At 38.0% G+C, this 18,414-nt stretch overlaps 2 protein-coding genes across 5 annotated transcripts in view; one reads left to right on the top strand and one right to left on the bottom strand.

The window, feature by feature from the left end:
* Positions 1 to 1,106: 1,106 nt before the first annotated feature.
* Positions 1,107 to 17,025, bottom strand: DNAJB11 (DnaJ heat shock protein family (Hsp40) member B11). Its single transcript, XM_006925816.2, has 10 exons — positions 16,739 to 17,025; positions 13,955 to 14,111; positions 11,127 to 11,224; positions 9,334 to 9,466; positions 5,725 to 5,867; positions 4,880 to 4,962; positions 4,181 to 4,238; positions 2,943 to 3,054; positions 2,331 to 2,490; positions 1,107 to 1,564 (listed from the first exon to the last, which is right to left on the bottom strand). The coding sequence occupies exons 1-10, from the start codon at positions 16,804 to 16,806 to the stop codon at positions 1,500 to 1,502; spliced, it is 1,077 nt and encodes a 358-aa protein (XP_006925878.2). The 5' UTR covers positions 16,807 to 17,025; the 3' UTR covers positions 1,107 to 1,499.
* Positions 17,026 to 17,216: 191 nt separating this feature from the next.
* Positions 17,217 to 18,414, top strand: part of TBCCD1 (TBCC domain containing 1) — a 19,824-nt gene continuing 18,626 nt past the window's right edge. For 2 of the 4 annotated variants that reach the window (XM_015599970.2, XM_006925813.3), the window contains exon 1: positions 17,217 to 17,606. The gene's annotated coding sequence lies outside the window, so the exon portion shown is untranslated. The remainder of the gene's footprint in view (positions 17,607 to 18,414) is intronic. The other 2 variants (XM_025042255.1, XM_015599968.2) reach the window with 2 other exon arrangements.

The following is an 18,414-nucleotide window of genomic DNA, read 5'->3' as shown; positions in this document are numbered from 1 at the left end:
TAACTCTAGCTTAGTGTGAGACTGACTCTTGGAAGAAGGGATCAACAAGTGCAAATAATGATCAAAAGCTCTCCTGGGCTAAGATATGTAAGGGAAATGATTATTTCTACGAAATGCTCCACTAGGGCAATTCAATACATAATGAATGTTAATTGTACAAAGTCCGCTAAACTGACATATGTATTTATGTGATTTCATTTGATTTCTAAGGTAGATTTTTCAGCATTTCAAATAAGTCTTTTAATTTTCTTTTCCTTCACAAGTGAATGCAGGCTTGAACTACTCAAGTCCAAAAGTGTCTGACTGAGGTTAAAGGTGTGCTGCTTTTTATCTTGTTCTTAACTGTTCTAAACTGATAAAATTTCCATTTTTTTCTCTTCCACTCATTTTTGCAAAACAGGGAAAAATGCAATGAAACGGCAAGTAGTAACATCAGCAGCTGCATAATCAAAGGTGGAAATGCTGCTGGAACTATTTCGATAGCTGGAAGGCAGCTCCACAAACATTGCAATATTGTTCAACAGCATTGAAACACTCGTTAGCTGAGGCAAGAAGTCCAAAGGTATATAAAAAGCAGAGTGTGACATGACCGTATAATGTAGAAAAGTGAAGGAGGTTGAAAAGTCAAATATAACTCAAGTCACGTACCATCTGAATTAGGTGCTGCTGGGAGAGGCAAATGTAATTTGCAGATCTACTTTAAATTATTTTTCTAGAGCCAAGGGAAATCCTGGTTCCTAACGCAAACCAAATGTTTTTGATTATTAGGTCAACTGAGATCAGATATATGAAAGTGCCTTCTAAACAGTAAAGTTTCCATGTCAGATTTTATTATTCTCAAATTAAATGAGAAAATATACTTTCTCAAGTACAACTAGATCTTTGTGTAACCTTGATTCTTCTACCTCAATCTCTATTCAGTTTCTTCCTTTCTAGATGACTGGTACAGGGATCTTTATCACTCTTTTGCAGGTTTGTACATCTATCTTGCTTGATGGGTAAACAACCCAACTCACGAGAACCAAGGAGGGAAAACAGCAAAGGGAAAATGACCAAAATGGAGATGGAAAAGACAAAAGTATAGCTAAACCAAAAAGAAACAGGAGTCAAGAAAAAATAACAACAAAATATATTTAAAAACAGACTTCTCCAATTGGCATTTGAATGAAAGAGCTACCAATTAACTCCACCCCTTTCTATTGTTTCCTTTGCTCCTGGAGTCCTCTTGCAGCTTTTATTCTTGAAACTCAGGCGGCAGCACCAGACATTAAATCCCCAAAGGGAGAGGTATTATTAAACCTTTTGCTGGTCATTCTTTTCTGAACAAAATGGACAAATTCTTAAGCACTCTTATTCATTTCATGGCGATCGTTAGAAGAAAAAAATTAAGCCAAACTTGCATATTGAAAATAAAAACAAAACACACACCAAAAAAAACCCTGAAGATAATAAATATCGCTGATTCACTTATTTTAAACAAAGTCCAATTTTATTCACTCTTAATATCCTTGCAGTCCATTGTATACCTTCTGCACTGATCCCTGTTTCAGTAGCTGTTTGATACCTGAGGAAAGAATGAACAAATGACTCCGTTAAACAATGTGACTTCTCTAGAGTTTAAAGAGCATGTTTCATGGGAGGCTCACAAAAAGTTTTATAACCACCACAGATTTGAATTAAACAAATAACCACCAATGTCCACATGTTCATTGCGTGTGAATACCCCCACACATGCACATGTACATCCGAGATGATCCTTTGTTTTTCTGTCTCTCAGGCACACACACTATACACATCCCAAAAACCCCATGAGAAGAGGTAACTGAAATGGAATGCAAGTTCTGCACTGCCTTCCATTACTTCTTTGTCCTCTTTTCAGTTTGACCTCTTTCACCTTCTTTTTATTTAGGACCCACCAATTAGGCCCTCTTCTCAACCAGTTATTGCAGACATTACCCCGAAGACTCTGATCCTTCCAACGTACCCCATCTCTCCTTTAATAGTTTGGTCCAGCTCATTTAAGTGACTCTGTTTCACAACCACACGCCCACACAACTTCTCTCTCCCTCGGTTTCAAAGCCCAGCTTACACAGCCTTTTGTAACACGACGACAGAAGGATTTTCAGTATTGCCTTTACAGAAAGGTAAGTTTATTCCCAGGCTTGTGTTCACTAATGTTAGTGGCCGATATCTGAAGTCACTGGAGGGTTTGTTTTTATTGCTTGTCCTCTTTAATTACCTGTTCTCATACTCACATACAACACACACACACACACACACACACACACACACACAATCTCTCTCTCTTTCACACACATTATACCCCTCACCTTCTCTTGCTTCCTCTGTTAACTGTTCTTTTGGAAAATCCACATCAAAAGTGATGATCAAAGAGCCTTTGATGTTGTTGTTGTCGAAGTTCGGGAGCCCTTCCCCTTTCTTCCATAGCTTGGCTCCCGGTCTAGTGATCTTATCCCGGGAAATATGTACCTGAAAAGCCAGAGAATGGACTGGAGCAGGACTGGTACTCCTGAAGTACAATACTGGCTTCTAGTGAACACTAGCGCCCAAAGCTCATGTCACGCTGAGGAGCAGCAAGGAGGAAGAGGCGAGGGGACTCATTAGTACACTGCAAGCCAAAGTAAGCGAAGGCCTTCAAAAGAAAAAGGAAAACCAAACGCACAAACAAGCGAAACAGTAAGGCTCTGCCAATGGAGGCTGTAAGGACAACGCCGCCAGGGGCTGCGCGCAATCAGCTCTTGAGTAGCAGAAACATCTCAGTTACTGCCAGACATTCAGCAGCAGAATGAGGAGAAGAAGCAGAACAAAGACTGAGAAAGGAGTCCCCATGGCTCTAAATGATTGAAGGGGCTGAAATAATCTTAAAAGCACCCACGTGAAAGCTTTAAGAGAACAGGAAGCAGGAAAATTGGTTTGTTTACCTTGTGACCATCCAAGTGAGTGATATCCATATCAAAGCCCACCAGAGACTCAACTAGTGAGATTGTCACGTTTGTGTATAAATCATCTCCTCTCCTTTCAAATATTGGGTGCCTAAAAACAGATCAAGGCAAAAATCATTAACTTCCACCTTCCTGTGAAAAGAATTCAAAAAGTTTTTAGAATATCTTGGAAAAGGATGAATATCACTCTTTTAAACAATAAATATTTATTAGACACTCCTTTATGTGTAGTACTAATTAAGACTACATAGGTATGTAAGATTTATTAAACTCTACTCTTAAAGAACGTACAATCAGCAGAAGCCAAAGATATAAATATAAAACTGCAAGTACTAGATTATGGAAAAGAGAGAAAGACAACTTCCAGCAAGGAAGATGGGCATCAGGAACGGGTCTGGGGAGGTTTCCAGAGCTGAGCTTACAGGCCAGGTCAGCTCTAGAGATGCAGATAAGGTGGACATAGGCGGGATGGGGATAGGGAGAAAGGGAATTCTGGCAAAGACAAGGACTTGAGAAAGTACCAGGTTTACTCAAGGAATAGTACATATTCCAGTTTCTCTGGGAAGCAATGAGAAAGACAAGGTAGGTAAGGAAAGCTGGAGAAATGATCACTGAGATTAAAGTGTGCTATGAGGGAAAAGTCCTAAGTGGTGGGGGCCCATTTCTCCATGTTTAGGTGGGAACCTCGTTTCAAAGAATTCTTAGAAGCAGGGGTACCACTGGTTTCCAAAGTGGTAACAAGAGAGAAATAAATGAGAAAGACTGAGTCCCAAAATTCTTGTCTGAGCAGCATTTCATGGTGAAGAGACGCCAACAAAATAAGAGCTCTCTCTGCACAGAAGCTGCGTATTATGTAATACTGGGTCTTTTTTATGGAGACAGCTCTCATTCTTATATGGAGCCATATTTTCTGTTAAAATATCAGGTCTCCTTGATTTCCCATTCTTGTTTGCCTCTCACTTACAACTCCTTACTTGTCTTATCAATTCTTTCCTGCCAACATCTTTTGGATTTGTATGTCCTGAGCAAATAAACAACGGGGCTCAATCTTAGGCCCCGACCTTAAGTTTTCAGTATTCTAGAGTTACAAATAATCATTTAGGCATGACACAGAAGACAAGGTCTGTAAGTGCCCTGGTGGTTACCCATATTTCTATCATCTGACTCATATGAAAAGCAGGAGCTAAAGAGAAGTCCTCTAATATTAGATTACTTACTTGACAACTTTGATTCGGAAACGTAAGTCTCCTGGTTCTCCATCCACATGAGGCTCACCTAGTCAGAACAGATTACAGCAGACTGTGAACCACACAAGTCGAACATTGGAAATCTATTTGGCAGTTGAGAGTATTTTAAAGCCATTACCTAAGGTGCTATCAAGTCTATCTATGAGAGCACTGTCTCTACTTGGTTATATCAAGTGTCACATTATTAGTGAAGGTCACTTGTGCCTCAGGCACAGCAATAAATAACTTGACCTATTTTTTAAACAAAGAAAGATTTGTTGATTTCCTGAACCTGAAGTCTTAAAGCTTCTTTTCTTTTAGATTTTAAATTTAACCCCAAAGGTGAGGTCTGAGAACATCCTAATTAATGCAAACTAGTAAGAAAGAGAACCTTCTTTCATTGCTGAGTTAGAATTAATCCATTAAGGTCTGAACACGCTAAATTTTGATAACTTAGGTCACTTGACAGTAACTTTTGCCATGATATCCAAAAGATAAACAGTAACGCTACTGCTTAAGGTGATCAACCATGATGGTCATAACAGATTTTCTGTATCACAAAACTGACTGAAGATAGTCAGAAATGACATGTGCATTTACTACGTGGCCATAAGTGCAGGTGGGAAGGTATTCACAAGCAAGCAAAGAGCAGAAAGTTATGACAATAAAACATCAATATCAATATTTTACCTTCTCCAATAAAGGGGTACTCCATGCCATCTCTCACCCCAGGCTCTATTTCTACCTCTAATGTTCGTTCTTCATTCACTAGTCTGAGACAGAGAATTTAAAATGAAAAAAGTGAGACTACAAAGCAAACTCCAGATGCAGATAATTAAAATTTTACCTACTGTATCAGAGCATTTTCTTGGAAGACTATCCTGTATCTTTAGTTGACAAAGCCATGTGGTATTTATTTACACCTATGTGCCAAAAGCCACAACAAAGCTACTATATATATTACATAATCATGCAACTTCCAAAAAAGCCTGCAGTAGATGGATTACTTTGAAGTGCGTGATCCACAACAGAGAAAACTCAAATTTATACACATTTGCACCTGGAAGGACAGGGTCATGTTTATCAGGAATCTAGCAGGAGACTTTATCCTATCTGATTTTTTTTCCTGTTCCCACAAATACCAACTTGGTTTTGATATATATAATTTAAGTTTCAATTAAATAGTTGTGTTTATAACATAATCAGCAAATAGTACTTCTCTAATTTGAAATGTCGGCTGGACATATAAGATTACTCTAATATTCCAAGTAGAAAAATTGAAACATTAACATTTTTTAAGTACATTCGGAAATAAAGAGCATTGCTTATTGGTTCAGAAACATAAAAGGAGATATTTAGAAGAATGCCATTGTAAAAATATTAAAATGTACTTTTGCTCTATCATGGTAGAACATGAGAGAGAGAGGAGTGAGGAAAAGGAGGGAAAAAATCTGGGAAAGGATCATTAGCATTTTAATAGAAAATGAGATGATTAAAGTGTCTCTTGGTAAAACAAAGATAGTGCTTTCACATACTTGACATTAGGGCACTCATCGCAGACCACCTCCTGGGTCATCTGGAAGCGCCCTGGGCCCAGCTGGGTGGTCCGCATCTCTTGCCGACAGTTGCATTTTCGTTTTCCAGGAGCCTGCCTTGCCACAGGTTTGTTCCTAACTACCTAAGAAGTGCATAAACAACATCAGCTTCCCGCTCACATAAAACAGCCTTTGGGTTTTTCAAGTGATCAGGGCTCTGCGCATGTGCCAGAGCTGGGGCTCCCCCTTCCCTGGCAAGCTATCCCTCAGGTGACCTAAGGCTAACATAAGTCTTTGAGGAGTTACAGAGCAGCCCCAATGCAAAAATGAAACATATAGATAATTAAATGACTCCAATTCTAAAGTTGGAGAAGAGAGAGGGAAATAAGAAAGAGAACTGAAAAATACTGTGTATGATATCAGCATTTCTAAGCCTCAGTTAAATACTACTGAGTTAAAGTAGTTCACAGAATTACTGTCTTCTAGAAATCTGAGCTGTGCAAACCACAACCCCTGAAGAACTACAGCCTTCAAAAGCTGGTTTGTGGCTACCACCAGAGGATTAGTTATAACCTAATTAGTTAACCTAATGAAAACACTTCCCTGTTTCAGACAACTCAGTCTAGGACTGTTTCCAGTGCTGTCTCAATTCAGATACTTTAACAAGTAGAAGAGGCACAATGATCATTTCTTTGTAGTTGATTGCAATCAAACATCCTGATCCCTCCAAGTATGTGGAAACTAATTTACATAGAGAAATGCATTCTTGTTTTTACCTGTTTAATTAGTTAAACACCTAATCACAAACCATGTGCTTACGCAGAAGGATGAAACAAATGCTTGGAGAAAAATCCCCAAAAGCCTACCAACATGAAAGCCCAGGTCAACAGAATAAATAACATCAATAGTAATTACAGCAAATACTTTATAGCATTTACTATGTGCCAAGTAATTCTCTAATCGCTTTTACGTAAATGAACTTATTTAATCCTCACAACAATCTTAAGAAGTAGATACTGTTATTATCCCCATTTTAGAGGAAGTAATGAAAGCACAGAAAGATTCAGTAAAAGACCAAAGTCACATAAGTAACATATGGCAGAGACAGGATTCGAAACCAGGTAGTTCAGCTCCAAAGTCCATGCTTTTAACTACAATGTTCTCTCAAGATAATTTTTTCTTAAAGAAGAATTTACTATTGGGTCATTTAAATAGCAAGGGCACTTACATTCTTTACAATAATTAGACTGAAAAAGAATTTCTTTAGAAACACACTAACTGTAAAAAGTGATATGCACTGTGTATTAGCCACGACTTCAGACAACAGGTCTGGTAGGGAACATAGGAGTTAATTACGCTCACCTCTTTTCTACCACTTGAACAACCTGTCCTGTTTCTGAAGGAGAGATGGCCCACATATTTTGAATGCCCTTTACTCTCATTCTTCAGACTGAATAACACTATTACAAGCCAGTTGCATCTTCCGTAAATCTAGTCCTCCTCTTCCAACTATTCAGAGCCACAATTAAGAAGAATGTGCTTCTTGTTAAGATGGCGCATATGCACAGGCAACCTGCTATCTCTTCCAAAATCCTGGAAAAACTAGGAAATATGGGCTCCAGGAAACAATAATGGTAACAACACATGTGAGAAAACTCCTGACACAGAAGGCTGTTTTGAACTGGTATGTGTATTGGGGCAACAGTAGCTATCAGGGGCAGTGAGAGGATCTGGAAAAAAAGCAGTTGAAGTTCTGGACAAGACTATCGCGCCCCTCTTCCCAGAAAACAACAGACTCCAGACACAAAACAAAAACACAAACGTTGCATGAAAATAAAATACAGTTAAACCACTAGGTAAGGGCTTGCCCTAATACACTCTACAATGGAAAGAGAGGTGCCAACAGTGGGGAAGGGAGGAGGATATGAGCTCAAAGGCCAAAACAGCGAGAGGTCTGAAAACTCCAATGATCCATCCCCGACCTCCAAGACAAAATACTGGCCACCAAATGTATTTTAAACAAATTGTATTAGAAAAGACAATCTAAGAAATTAAAATAAGCATGGTGATACTTAAGAAAGTAAGAGAAGACATTAGCAAAATGAAATAGAGTAAGAATTAATACAAGAATCAAGCAGAAATGTTATGTACACAAATGAGTCGAAATAAAAACACAGCTGATGGGGTATTATTAGAATAGATATAACTGAAGATTGAAATGGTGAGCTGGAAGACCATGAGGCACTCTCCTAGAAGTATGAAAGGATAAAGAAGTAGAAAAATTTTTGATTATTTGAAAGAAAGTTAAGAGCAGATGGAAGGAGAAGTGCCAATGGACTAAATATCTAAAACTGTAATAGACATAAACTTCTCAGAATTAAAAAAGATGAATAACCTAAAAAACTCCAAAATTTTAGTAAAAAATATAGGTGAACTGCTTTCTGATTTTAGGGCAGAGAAGAATTTCTTAAACAAGACATGAAAACTTACCATAAAAGAAAATACTGAAAAATCTGACCACATTAAAATCAATTATTTCTGTTCACTTAAATAAATCTTTAATATAATGAAAAGACAAGTTATAAACTAATAGAATATACTTGTATCACATATAGCCAGCAAAGGATTAGTACTAAAAATAAACTTTTCTTAGACATCAATAAGGGCAAAAGGGCAAAAGACATAAAAGGGCATTTTATGAGATGAAACAAATATGGCCAATCAAGATATAAAGATACTTATCCTAATTATGAATCAAAAATGCAAATTAAGACCACAATAACATTTTATAGCCATTTAATGGGTAAAAATTGAGAAGTCTAATAATTCAAAGTATTGGAGAAGTGGGCAGATCTATAAGATCTTTTATAAACTGCTGGTGGAAGTACTAGTACCAATCAATTGAAAAAACAATATAGTATTATACCATACAAATGAACACTGGGTCATATTACCCAGCAATTCCACTCTTACATATATCTACCCAAGAGAAATGCTTGCTCATATGTACCTGGATATATACACAAGAATGTTCATACAAGTACTATTTGGAATTAAAAAAAAACTGGTTGTAATCTGTCTATTTATACATTGTAGTCACAGTGAGATTCTATTCAGCAGAATTATAGCTATAAGCAACAATATGGATGAATCTGAGTAACATAACATGAATGAGAAAAGCCAGTCCCAGAAGATAATGCATTATATGATACCATTTTTACAAAGTCAAAAATGACCAAAAAAAAAAAATCAATATATTATTCAGGTATTCATGCATATGTGATAAAACAAGCAAGAGTGGCAAGGGAATAAATAAAGACAAAATTCAGGACAGTAGCTACTTCTGAAGGGAGGCAGGGGACCAGAACAGGGAAGCAGCATGTAGGCAGATGTAAGTGGTGGTATTTTTTTTTTTTAGTTCTTGGGCTAGGTGATGAGTTCTTGAAACAACAACAGTGTCTCATGAACCAAGGATTATGATTAATTCTACACATCTGGTCACTCTCCCCACACCCTAAAAGACAGAGAAGATACCTAGAAACATCTTGTTTTTAGTCAAAAGTACTACTTCTGGCAGTCAATATGAATAGCTGTATTGTTTGAACTTACTTCCACAAAATTTCCCGCATATACTTCTTCCAAAGTGACTTCTAGATCTACAATAATATCACTTCCTCTTGGAATATTTCTGTCTTGCTGACGAGGGGTTCCTCCAAACATGAAACCAAAATCTCCAAAGAAGCTGTAGATAAATGTAAAATCATCAGGAAAAAAAATCAGAGTTCGTGCCTTAAATTAGTTTTCTTTACATTCATAAAATATTGTGTCCTACAATGTATTGTGCAAACCTAAAAGACATTTTTCACACATTGGAGTCATACATCATATACAATTTTTAATTTATACAATATCGACTAAATTGCCCCCACCACAAAAAAATTTACGTTATAATACAGTATTGTCCAGAAATGTAGTACAGTGCATATATATAGTATACCAATGAATTCAGTAAATTCATTCAGTGAATTGGGTTCAACCAATGAAATAATGATTTAATACTGAGGAATAACAGAATATAATGGACTTATTGAGAAAGGGTATAATATATATAGACCATGTAATGCTGAACCCAATGGTAATTTTGAACATTTGCTGTATTAAGTTTATATGCTTTTTAGAAACTAACTTTAGTGAAAGCTACTGCTCTGTACAAAAATCTTGGATACATAATTAAATAAAGTGAAAAAGCATCAGCCTTAGTAAAATTCTAGACCTTAAGGAAAAGAAGTTCAGGTCTCTACAAGACCAAAATTAATTTTTGTGAGTAACAGAAGCATCACTTTGAGATTAATACAAACAGTGACATTCAACTGTACAGTGTTCTGATGTTAATGTTAATTATTGATGTTACTAAGAAGTCTCAGATTTTACCACAGTGATGATGACAACTATTTAACTTTCCCCTACCAGTCAGTCTTGGTGAATGGATTCCCTGAATCTTAAATAAAAGCAGAGAGGGAGGATTTGGGGGAAAGGGTATAAACAAAGCTTTTTCTGTTTCTGACATTCCTAAGTATCATTTCTAAAAGACAAGGGGAACAAGATAACTTCCTAGCAGACTAACTGAAATCAATCCTGGAGGAAAGAAGGATTTCCTAATCATGTTAGTCACATATCTTCACAAGTCTTGAAAATCTGTCACCTCCAAATATTAATGAACGCAACAGTGATTCTTACTTTTGGAGAAGGTTCACAAAATCCTTTGAGAATCTAAAGAAAGCAATAAACCCTCTCCCCAAAGAAATGCATATCCAAACATCTTTTTGTTATAACACTTAAAACCCTACATTAAGATCTCTTAGTATATGGCATCAGGGCATATGGAACTTCGAATGCTCCACAAGAAGGGTTCAAAGAGTGGAAAGGAAGGGTGTTTATATTCCATCCAGTCAGCACTCCCAGAAAGCCATGTGCTGCAAGAGATAAAGAGCTTCTACTCTAATTCCTTCCCCCAGTGCTGGTTATCATAATCATCTCTCTAGTTGATAAAATGAAAGAGAGGCAGCCTTGGGTATGGGAGGAGGAATTTCTCTCTCTCTGCTTACAAGAAAAACTTTGCTCATTAAAGGGTTTACAGTGAGGAGACAAGGTTTCCAAAGTATATTCCCCAGGTCCCAATATTGTGGGCCAGATGAATGACACTTTGAGTGCTGTCTTTTCTAGAGCTTTGAGAAAATAGAAGAGTATATTCCCAAAAGGAGGATGATTGCTTTTGGACAAGGATCGGTGAATTGCACTCTTCATCAAAAGCTTCTGAAAAAGGGAGCAAGGATAATTCTTTAATAATCACTAAGTGATCCATTCTCAGACACTGACACTTTGCAGATGGAGAAATTACATACTGTGAAAAAATGTCTCCATGGGAGCTCTGATGACCATCTTTTAATCCCTCTTCACCGTAAGTATCATATTGTTTCCGCTTCTCACTATCTGACAGAACCTGGGGGCAAAAAACAATGGAGGAAAAGATCATGAGTTTGTAATATTCAGATGTAGTGCATTCATTTTTTTTTTTTTTAATTCTGATACCGTGTCTAAGATTTTAGTGGAATTTAATCCTCATTATATTTTCTTTAGCAGACTAAATTCTTTGATGCATTGTTCGTTTTGTAACTTCTGAATGCTCAATTCATGTTTTTAATTTAAATGTATCCAAACTCACCTAGTAACATAAAAATCATATCTGAGCTTAATGATGTGGCTATGAAGGTGAGGGCAGTAACAAGAAAGAGGTGAGATGAATTCCTCAGGTTTACCTTCCATGCAGTTTGACTCTAGTGCTTATACTGTTAATCACTATGCTATATTATCTCTCTATAAACTAGGATATGACTATGACAGATTGTCATTAGTGCCAGAAACAGTAAATTAGGACAGCTTTAAAATTTGCTCAGCCCTATATGTCCATACCATACTCACTCCTTCCAACATACACACACACTACAAGATTAGCAAATCAAAGGAATTAAAAAGTAGACCCTCCAGAAAGTTCTATACAGCTATATTTTCATACTTCCCTTTTCATTCTTTGGTTTATACAGAAATCTGTTTTTGGAAGAATGCTGTCTGCCAAATACATGTTTAAGTTCATAACTTCCTGAGTTTGAATTACAGAGAGTAAAAAGGGACATTGCTCTGTGAAGGTTGCTCAAGGTCAATTTCACAGTTTGAAATGACTTTTTGAAGTTTTAATGATTTTAGAAAACTATATCCACAGTCAAAGGTATATGCTTCCTCAATGGCCCATTCCATACATAATACTAAAGAATGTAAAAAGAAAATAAGCTTCCATAATCTTCAAAATTTCCCTTCCAAAATAAAAGCTTCCTACTTAATCTGAAGTATAATGTACTCTCTTTCCTTGATATTTTTCAACTATTTAAATAATAGACTGAAGGAGAAAGTTATTGCAAACCTATACTTGTGTTGGCTCAGAAAAAGAGAGGCTGGAAGTAGATGGGGCTTGTTGACTCAGCAAGAGAAAAGGAAGATCTGATTGCCATATGTAAATAGTTTTGGCTCATGGCCTAAATGATGTATAAGGAGCCACAGCAAAATTTATTAACATTTAAGATATATTAAGAAGAATTTTAAAAATTGAGTATATACTAAAGTGAGCGTTCTTAAAAGCAAAGACAAATGGGTTAGTCCAGAAGTGACTAGAATACTCAATTAAAGCCACTGTGATAGACCAAGTGAGAGAAAGGAATATTTTTGGAAGTATTCTAAAAAAGTAGCTACTTGGAAAAGCAGCAGAAATGGGCAGAGTTAACTTAAAACAACAACGACAACAACTCTCATTTCACATTCTGGATTTCCAATATTTTCACTTTCAAGTCCGCTTCTCTGGTCTTGTCTTCACAAACAAATGAACCCTACATTTGATCTATAAGAAATGCCATTTCAAAACCTCAAAACAAAGACTATTTTTTAGTCAGTTTCTATTCGGACATCAGAGACTTCTGTACTAACTTACCCAAAGTTACCCTTAAAATTATCTATTACCATTCACTTCCCTCCTCACTTTTCTAAGGAATGCAATTTTATTCCATAGTCTTGTAAACTATTTTATTTCTAAAAGAAAAAAAAAAGGTTCTTAATTGATTGGCCAATCAACCCACAGTGTATAGACTAATTAAAATACCAGCAGTAATCCCAGCTCAATAGAGAAGACAAATTTGTGTTCGCAAAAGACTCTTCAACTTTACAACTCTAATTTCTCTCAGAACCAAAGGCAATCAAGTAAATGATACCAAAAATAAAGAAAAGTTGAACTTGTGATTTAGAAAGGTTCTTAGAGTTAAAGAAACTACAATCTCATGAATGATCTATGTATGGCCTGCTTAAGTTACAGCTAAAGAACATGGTAGATTCTTTAAAGAGCATGTTAAATTTCTAACTTCCCTAGAAAATATTTGAGTCCTGGGTTCCTAGCAAACAATAGGGATATTCATGGGAAATACAGTGCAAAAATATGGAATACATATTATCAATAAGAAATAAAATTACATATAATATAAGAGGGTCCACTAACCCTCTCAAGTTTATTTGTAGGCCCCAGGTTAGAAATTTTGATCCTACAGGATCTCTGAAGGTGCCAAGAGAAGAAAGGGGGACCCCATTAGTTCTAGGTTTCATCTGGGTATAAGTCACTACTTTAGTTCATTCACTTCTGTAATCTAGGAGGCCTTGGGATCCCTTCGTTTCATGTTTTTTCCAATACTAAAATATCTCTCATATTGGGTATGCCTATAGATAACCAATATGGGAGGTAGAATATTAACTGTCATGTTTTATCTTATACCTCTCCTGCTTGTTATTTGTGTGGTCCATATGGGCATGTGGATTCGTAATCCTCATTTAGAGTTTGTTCTGTTTCTGACTCCAGGTCCTGAAGTGATTAATTGATGATCAATTTACTTACAAACCTATCAATCTTAATCTCTTTCTTTCATTCATTGTTTCAACATTACTCTCTTTAATAAAAAAATATTATATGAAAAAGGAAAGAAATGACATCTACTGACATTAATTTACAATATAGCATCAAATACTTTTATCTATTGTCTACTTTTAAAAAGAAGTGACCTAGGGGAAGGGAATGCTTCTCTGTGTTACATGGTCTTTTCTTATAGGTTTTACTCATACTTTATCCTTTTTCCTGACTCACCTCATAAGCAGCACCCAGATCCTGAAATTTTTCCTGAGCTCGTGGATCATCGGGGTTCCGGTCAGGATGAAGCTGCAGGGCTAGTTTCCTGTAGGCCTTTTTAATATCCTTTATAGAGGCGCTTCGAGGTACCCCCAAGATCTTATAGAAATCTCGCCTGGGTTGGGGGAGAGGGAGAGGATACTCATTAAAGAGTTATATGTTACATTTATTTAAAGTAAAATTTTTCCCTTTATATTTAGGTTTGTGTCTGAGCAGAGGCAGGAAAATAAAGGTATACATGTGACACATACACATAAAAAAGAATGACTAAAAAGAGAACACACTAGAATTTGTAATGAGTCTTATATATATTGAAGTAATCACACTGAGAGGCTATGTACTTTTTAAGCAATGCTAGAATTACTCAAAATATCTGTGGCATTCTTCTCCTAGAACTACCTTCGGTCAAGAAAATCATTTTCTTATTTTATGTTCACAAATTATTTTCAACCAATAACTGTATAATCAAATTAACTCTCTTCTTTCCATTACTGACTTCAAATGATTTTTGACTGTTTCCAGTGGTCAAATAACAACCTCAAAGGATGGTTTCCTTTATTCAAAAAGATTATATCCCAAAAACGTTTTAACAGTAGTACTGTTGGAATGTTAAAGATGAAATGAAGTTAACTTCAGAGGTTAACACAGAGGTTAAGCCAAAGCCCAAAGAAGAGCCATGAAGAGAGAATAACACCCATTTGGATGTATGAGTTACAGGTTGTTTGTTTTGTTTTGTTTTTCTGAAAAAGAGAGAAAATATCAATCTTGTAATCATTGCTAGCAGTTATACTAGTTTGTCTAGGTCAAGTCTTAATTACAGACAGCTGCAAAAACCCATATGCAGGAGCTATAAGTCTCAGTGGCTGCAAATATGCATATGGCATGACCTGAGAGATAAGGTAGAGATCCAAAGATCTCCTTGCAAGGGACTATGCTGGAACCAAATTAATCATAAAGTAAATCTTTGCAAGAAAGGCCTACGGGAAGATACAATATGACTATAATAAACTTTCAGAGCAGGGACTGTACCCATCCCACAGAAGACACCAATAAATATTCATTGAATGAAATGAATAAATAAGCATGCTCACAAAAATCTATTCTTTTTTTCTAGAGTCACTTTAGCCACCAGAAGTTATTCTGAAATGCACCGTCAACAAAGGGAATGGGAAAGTTGTTCACAACAGACACACTAATGTAGTAGTGATGGTCATTTTATAATGCAGTGGGGAAAATGCATTGGGGTGCCAAGATCCAGGTGATATAAGACAGAACATTTAAAATATTATTTCATAAGCTTTTAGTCACACTGCAGGAAAATCATTTAACATATAAGTTTTAAAAATTATCATCCACAAGGGGTTCCATGAGGATTAAATAGGTGTTTATCTTCTCCCCAAAAAATCTACAAAAACTTGAGACAAGAACTACATAAACGGAAATGTTTGCTAAAATTAATGACAAAAAGCTAACTGTATAAAGAATATGGCTTACTTAAAATATGCTTAATATAAACATGGTTAACTAACAGCTCAGAAAAATAATGGGAAAAGACAGCTGACATAACTCGATATTGATATTACAGCTCTCAAGAGATTCTTTTATGAAAGACTAAATTTTAAAGCCATAGGATTAACAATATTTATACTGACATTTTGTTTAAACACCGTAAGGTCTCATGCTTTAGTGTAAAAAGTACAAACAACAAACTAGAAAAACAATAAGGCACTACCTAGAAGAAGTTAATTTTTTAAAAAAAAATTTAAGATGTTTCACAAGAAAAAAAAAGAATGATATTAAAGTTTAGACATATATGCACAGGGAAAAAGCTTTTAAGAGCATAACAAGCATTTAAATTTTAAAGCTCTGCTAGGTAGTACTTTCTCCTTTTAAAGCAACCTATTAATTGTTAGAAACTAAGACTTTACTATTACCCGCATTCTAAAATATGAGTCTGGACTATCATATCCTGTGGCCACCAGATTTATAGGATCATGTATCTTAAAGACTGAAAGGATCCTCAAGAGTTCAGGTGGTCCTACTCCTTTCATAAAGGAGGCACATCATTATCCTCGTGTTACAGAAGTGAATTTAAGTGATTCCTTCAAGGTCACATAATTCATAAGTGGGGAGGAGGCTAGAATCCCAGTCTGCTACCTGTTGGTGAAATGCTCTTCCCGCTCAAAATATCATCCACCTTCTCAAAAATGTACCATGGAGACAGTGAGGCATGATGACATCTTAGGTTCAATATCTCAAGAAGCTGGAACGTACAAGGGCTCTCTAAACGGTCTGCTCCCTCAGTTTTATTTTCTTCAGTCCCAGCATGCCTTTCCTACCGGTCCCTACTTCCTCACTCAGCCCAGCACTAACCCACCCACTTTAATGTCAGCTCCCCAAAGGCTCGTTGCAGGCTCGACACTTTATCTTCCTCTACTCCAGCTCAGTGGCCCCGCTTCGCCTCCCCTCGCCCCTCCAATGTCTTTGGTACAGCAACCAACTCCCACTCCGGCCAAATTTGGCTCTACAGGACCTCTAGATCTAAGCCCCTTCTCATTCGCGTCACCCATTGCTCTCCTCTCTTCTCCTCTCCTCTCCACTCCACTTGCTTGGTCCGCACTACCCATTCCTCCGCCCCACCACCTACCTCACCACAGCAATGCCCCCCTCCTCTTCCCTCCAGCCTCGTCTCAGCCAAGACTGACTCAAGAGCCCCGTGCCCCGCGGGTGTCCGTTCCTCACCCGGCGATCACGGCCCCGATGAAGTACAGCAGCAACAGGCAGAAGGTGCCCAGGTTTTGCGGGGCCATGGTTTCTCTGTGCCAGCCTCTGTGCCGGCCCTTGCCCCACACACTCCTCACAACCTCCGCCTCCGCAGCGTCGGCTCGCCAGCCCACCCGGCCCTGAGAGGCCGCCGTACACCAAGGTCTCCTACTTGGTCCGGAGCGACAGCTAGCTTGCCCCCTCCTCTGCCAGTCCGGTTCCCGGGAGTACCCAGTCCCGGTGAGATAAGCCTCCCAGGTGAGAGCCAATCGCTGCTCGGGACATCACACGCGGCCGGTGTCTCGCAGCCAATCAACGCAGTACACTTCACCTCCGAGGCCGCGCGGGTGGCCAGTTAGTCTTCGGAACTACAGCCGCAGCTCTCGGCCAATTAGAAGAGGAAACGTCAGAACGCCGCGCCGCTGCAGGAATCCGCTCGGCCCCGGCTCCCGTGAGTCGTAGAAAACTACGTAAAAGGGCCGTAGGAAAATAGGTGTCAAAAGAGGGCATCCGAGGTACACGAAGTTATCCCATCCGCTCCTTCGGACTCTCCCCAATCACGAAATTCCTCCTTCAGCACTGACCAATTGCGGGAGGAAGGTTTGATCCTGGTTATAAGTCTCGGAATTTCATTCATATGGAACTACGCGCTGGCGCGGAGCGGAGGGACAAGGGCTAAATAGGCGGGACAATCACGGCGCCAACGGGACCGCAGAGGCATTGCTTAGGTGATCTTATTTTACCTTCTCCTAATAGCCCAGGAGAATATTTGTCTCGGTTTCACAGAGAAGAGGCCGTGGAGACAGACAGACTGAGGTTCGGAGACAGCTTCTACCACTTCTTAGCGGTGAGAACAGCCCTCGCCCCTTACACACCAGTCTGAACCTGAGCTTCCTTATTTACAAACTTGACCTATTCACTGGCAGTGCTGTTGTGAAACTTTAATAGGAGAAAATCTGTAAACCATCTAGCACAGCGTCTGGTACATTGTAAGCAGTCAATGAATAACTATTATTAGTTATCAGAACTGATTCCCCTCACCTACTTTTGCTAATCTCAGTAAAGGCACCACTTAGTTGTTCACGAAAAAACTCTAGGTGTGTTCTTTGATTTCTGTGCTGCATCCCTTATCCAAATTTTTTACCTTTAAACTATAACCTGAATCTGTCCACTACTCTACATCTCCACTACTTCTCCGGGCTAAGTCACATCATCCCTCACCTGACAAGGGCTTCGTAACTGGTCTCCCAGCCGCCACTCTTAATATCTCTTATTCACTCTTGCCCTGCTCCCATGATTTTTTAAAAAAACGTGGCTCAGATCATGGCTTCCCATTGCACTTAGAATAAAGTCCCACGTCTTTATGCTAGCTTATTAAACCGTATATGTCTCAATAAAGCTGAAAAAAATTTTTTTTTAACTTTATATGAGCTCTATCCTCACCTAGTATACTCCTTACTGTGTTCCAGAAAAACTGGTTTCCTTTCTCTTTTTTGAATACACCAAGCTCATGCCTGCCTAGGGCCTTTGTTCTCTCTGCCTGAAACATTCTTCCCTCGGATCCTAACATGGGAGACTCCTTTTTAAACACAGATATCAGCTTAAATATCACCACCTCAGAGAAGACTTCCCTGAGCATGCGAAAAGCGCCCCTG

The sequence above is a fragment of the Pteropus alecto genome, unplaced genomic scaffold (genome assembly GCF_000325575.1).
Source record: "Pteropus alecto unplaced genomic scaffold, ASM32557v1 scaffold88, whole genome shotgun sequence".
Lineage (NCBI taxonomy): Eukaryota > Metazoa > Chordata > Mammalia > Chiroptera > Pteropodidae > Pteropus > Pteropus alecto.
This window is presented reverse-complemented; position numbering and strand designations above follow the sequence as displayed.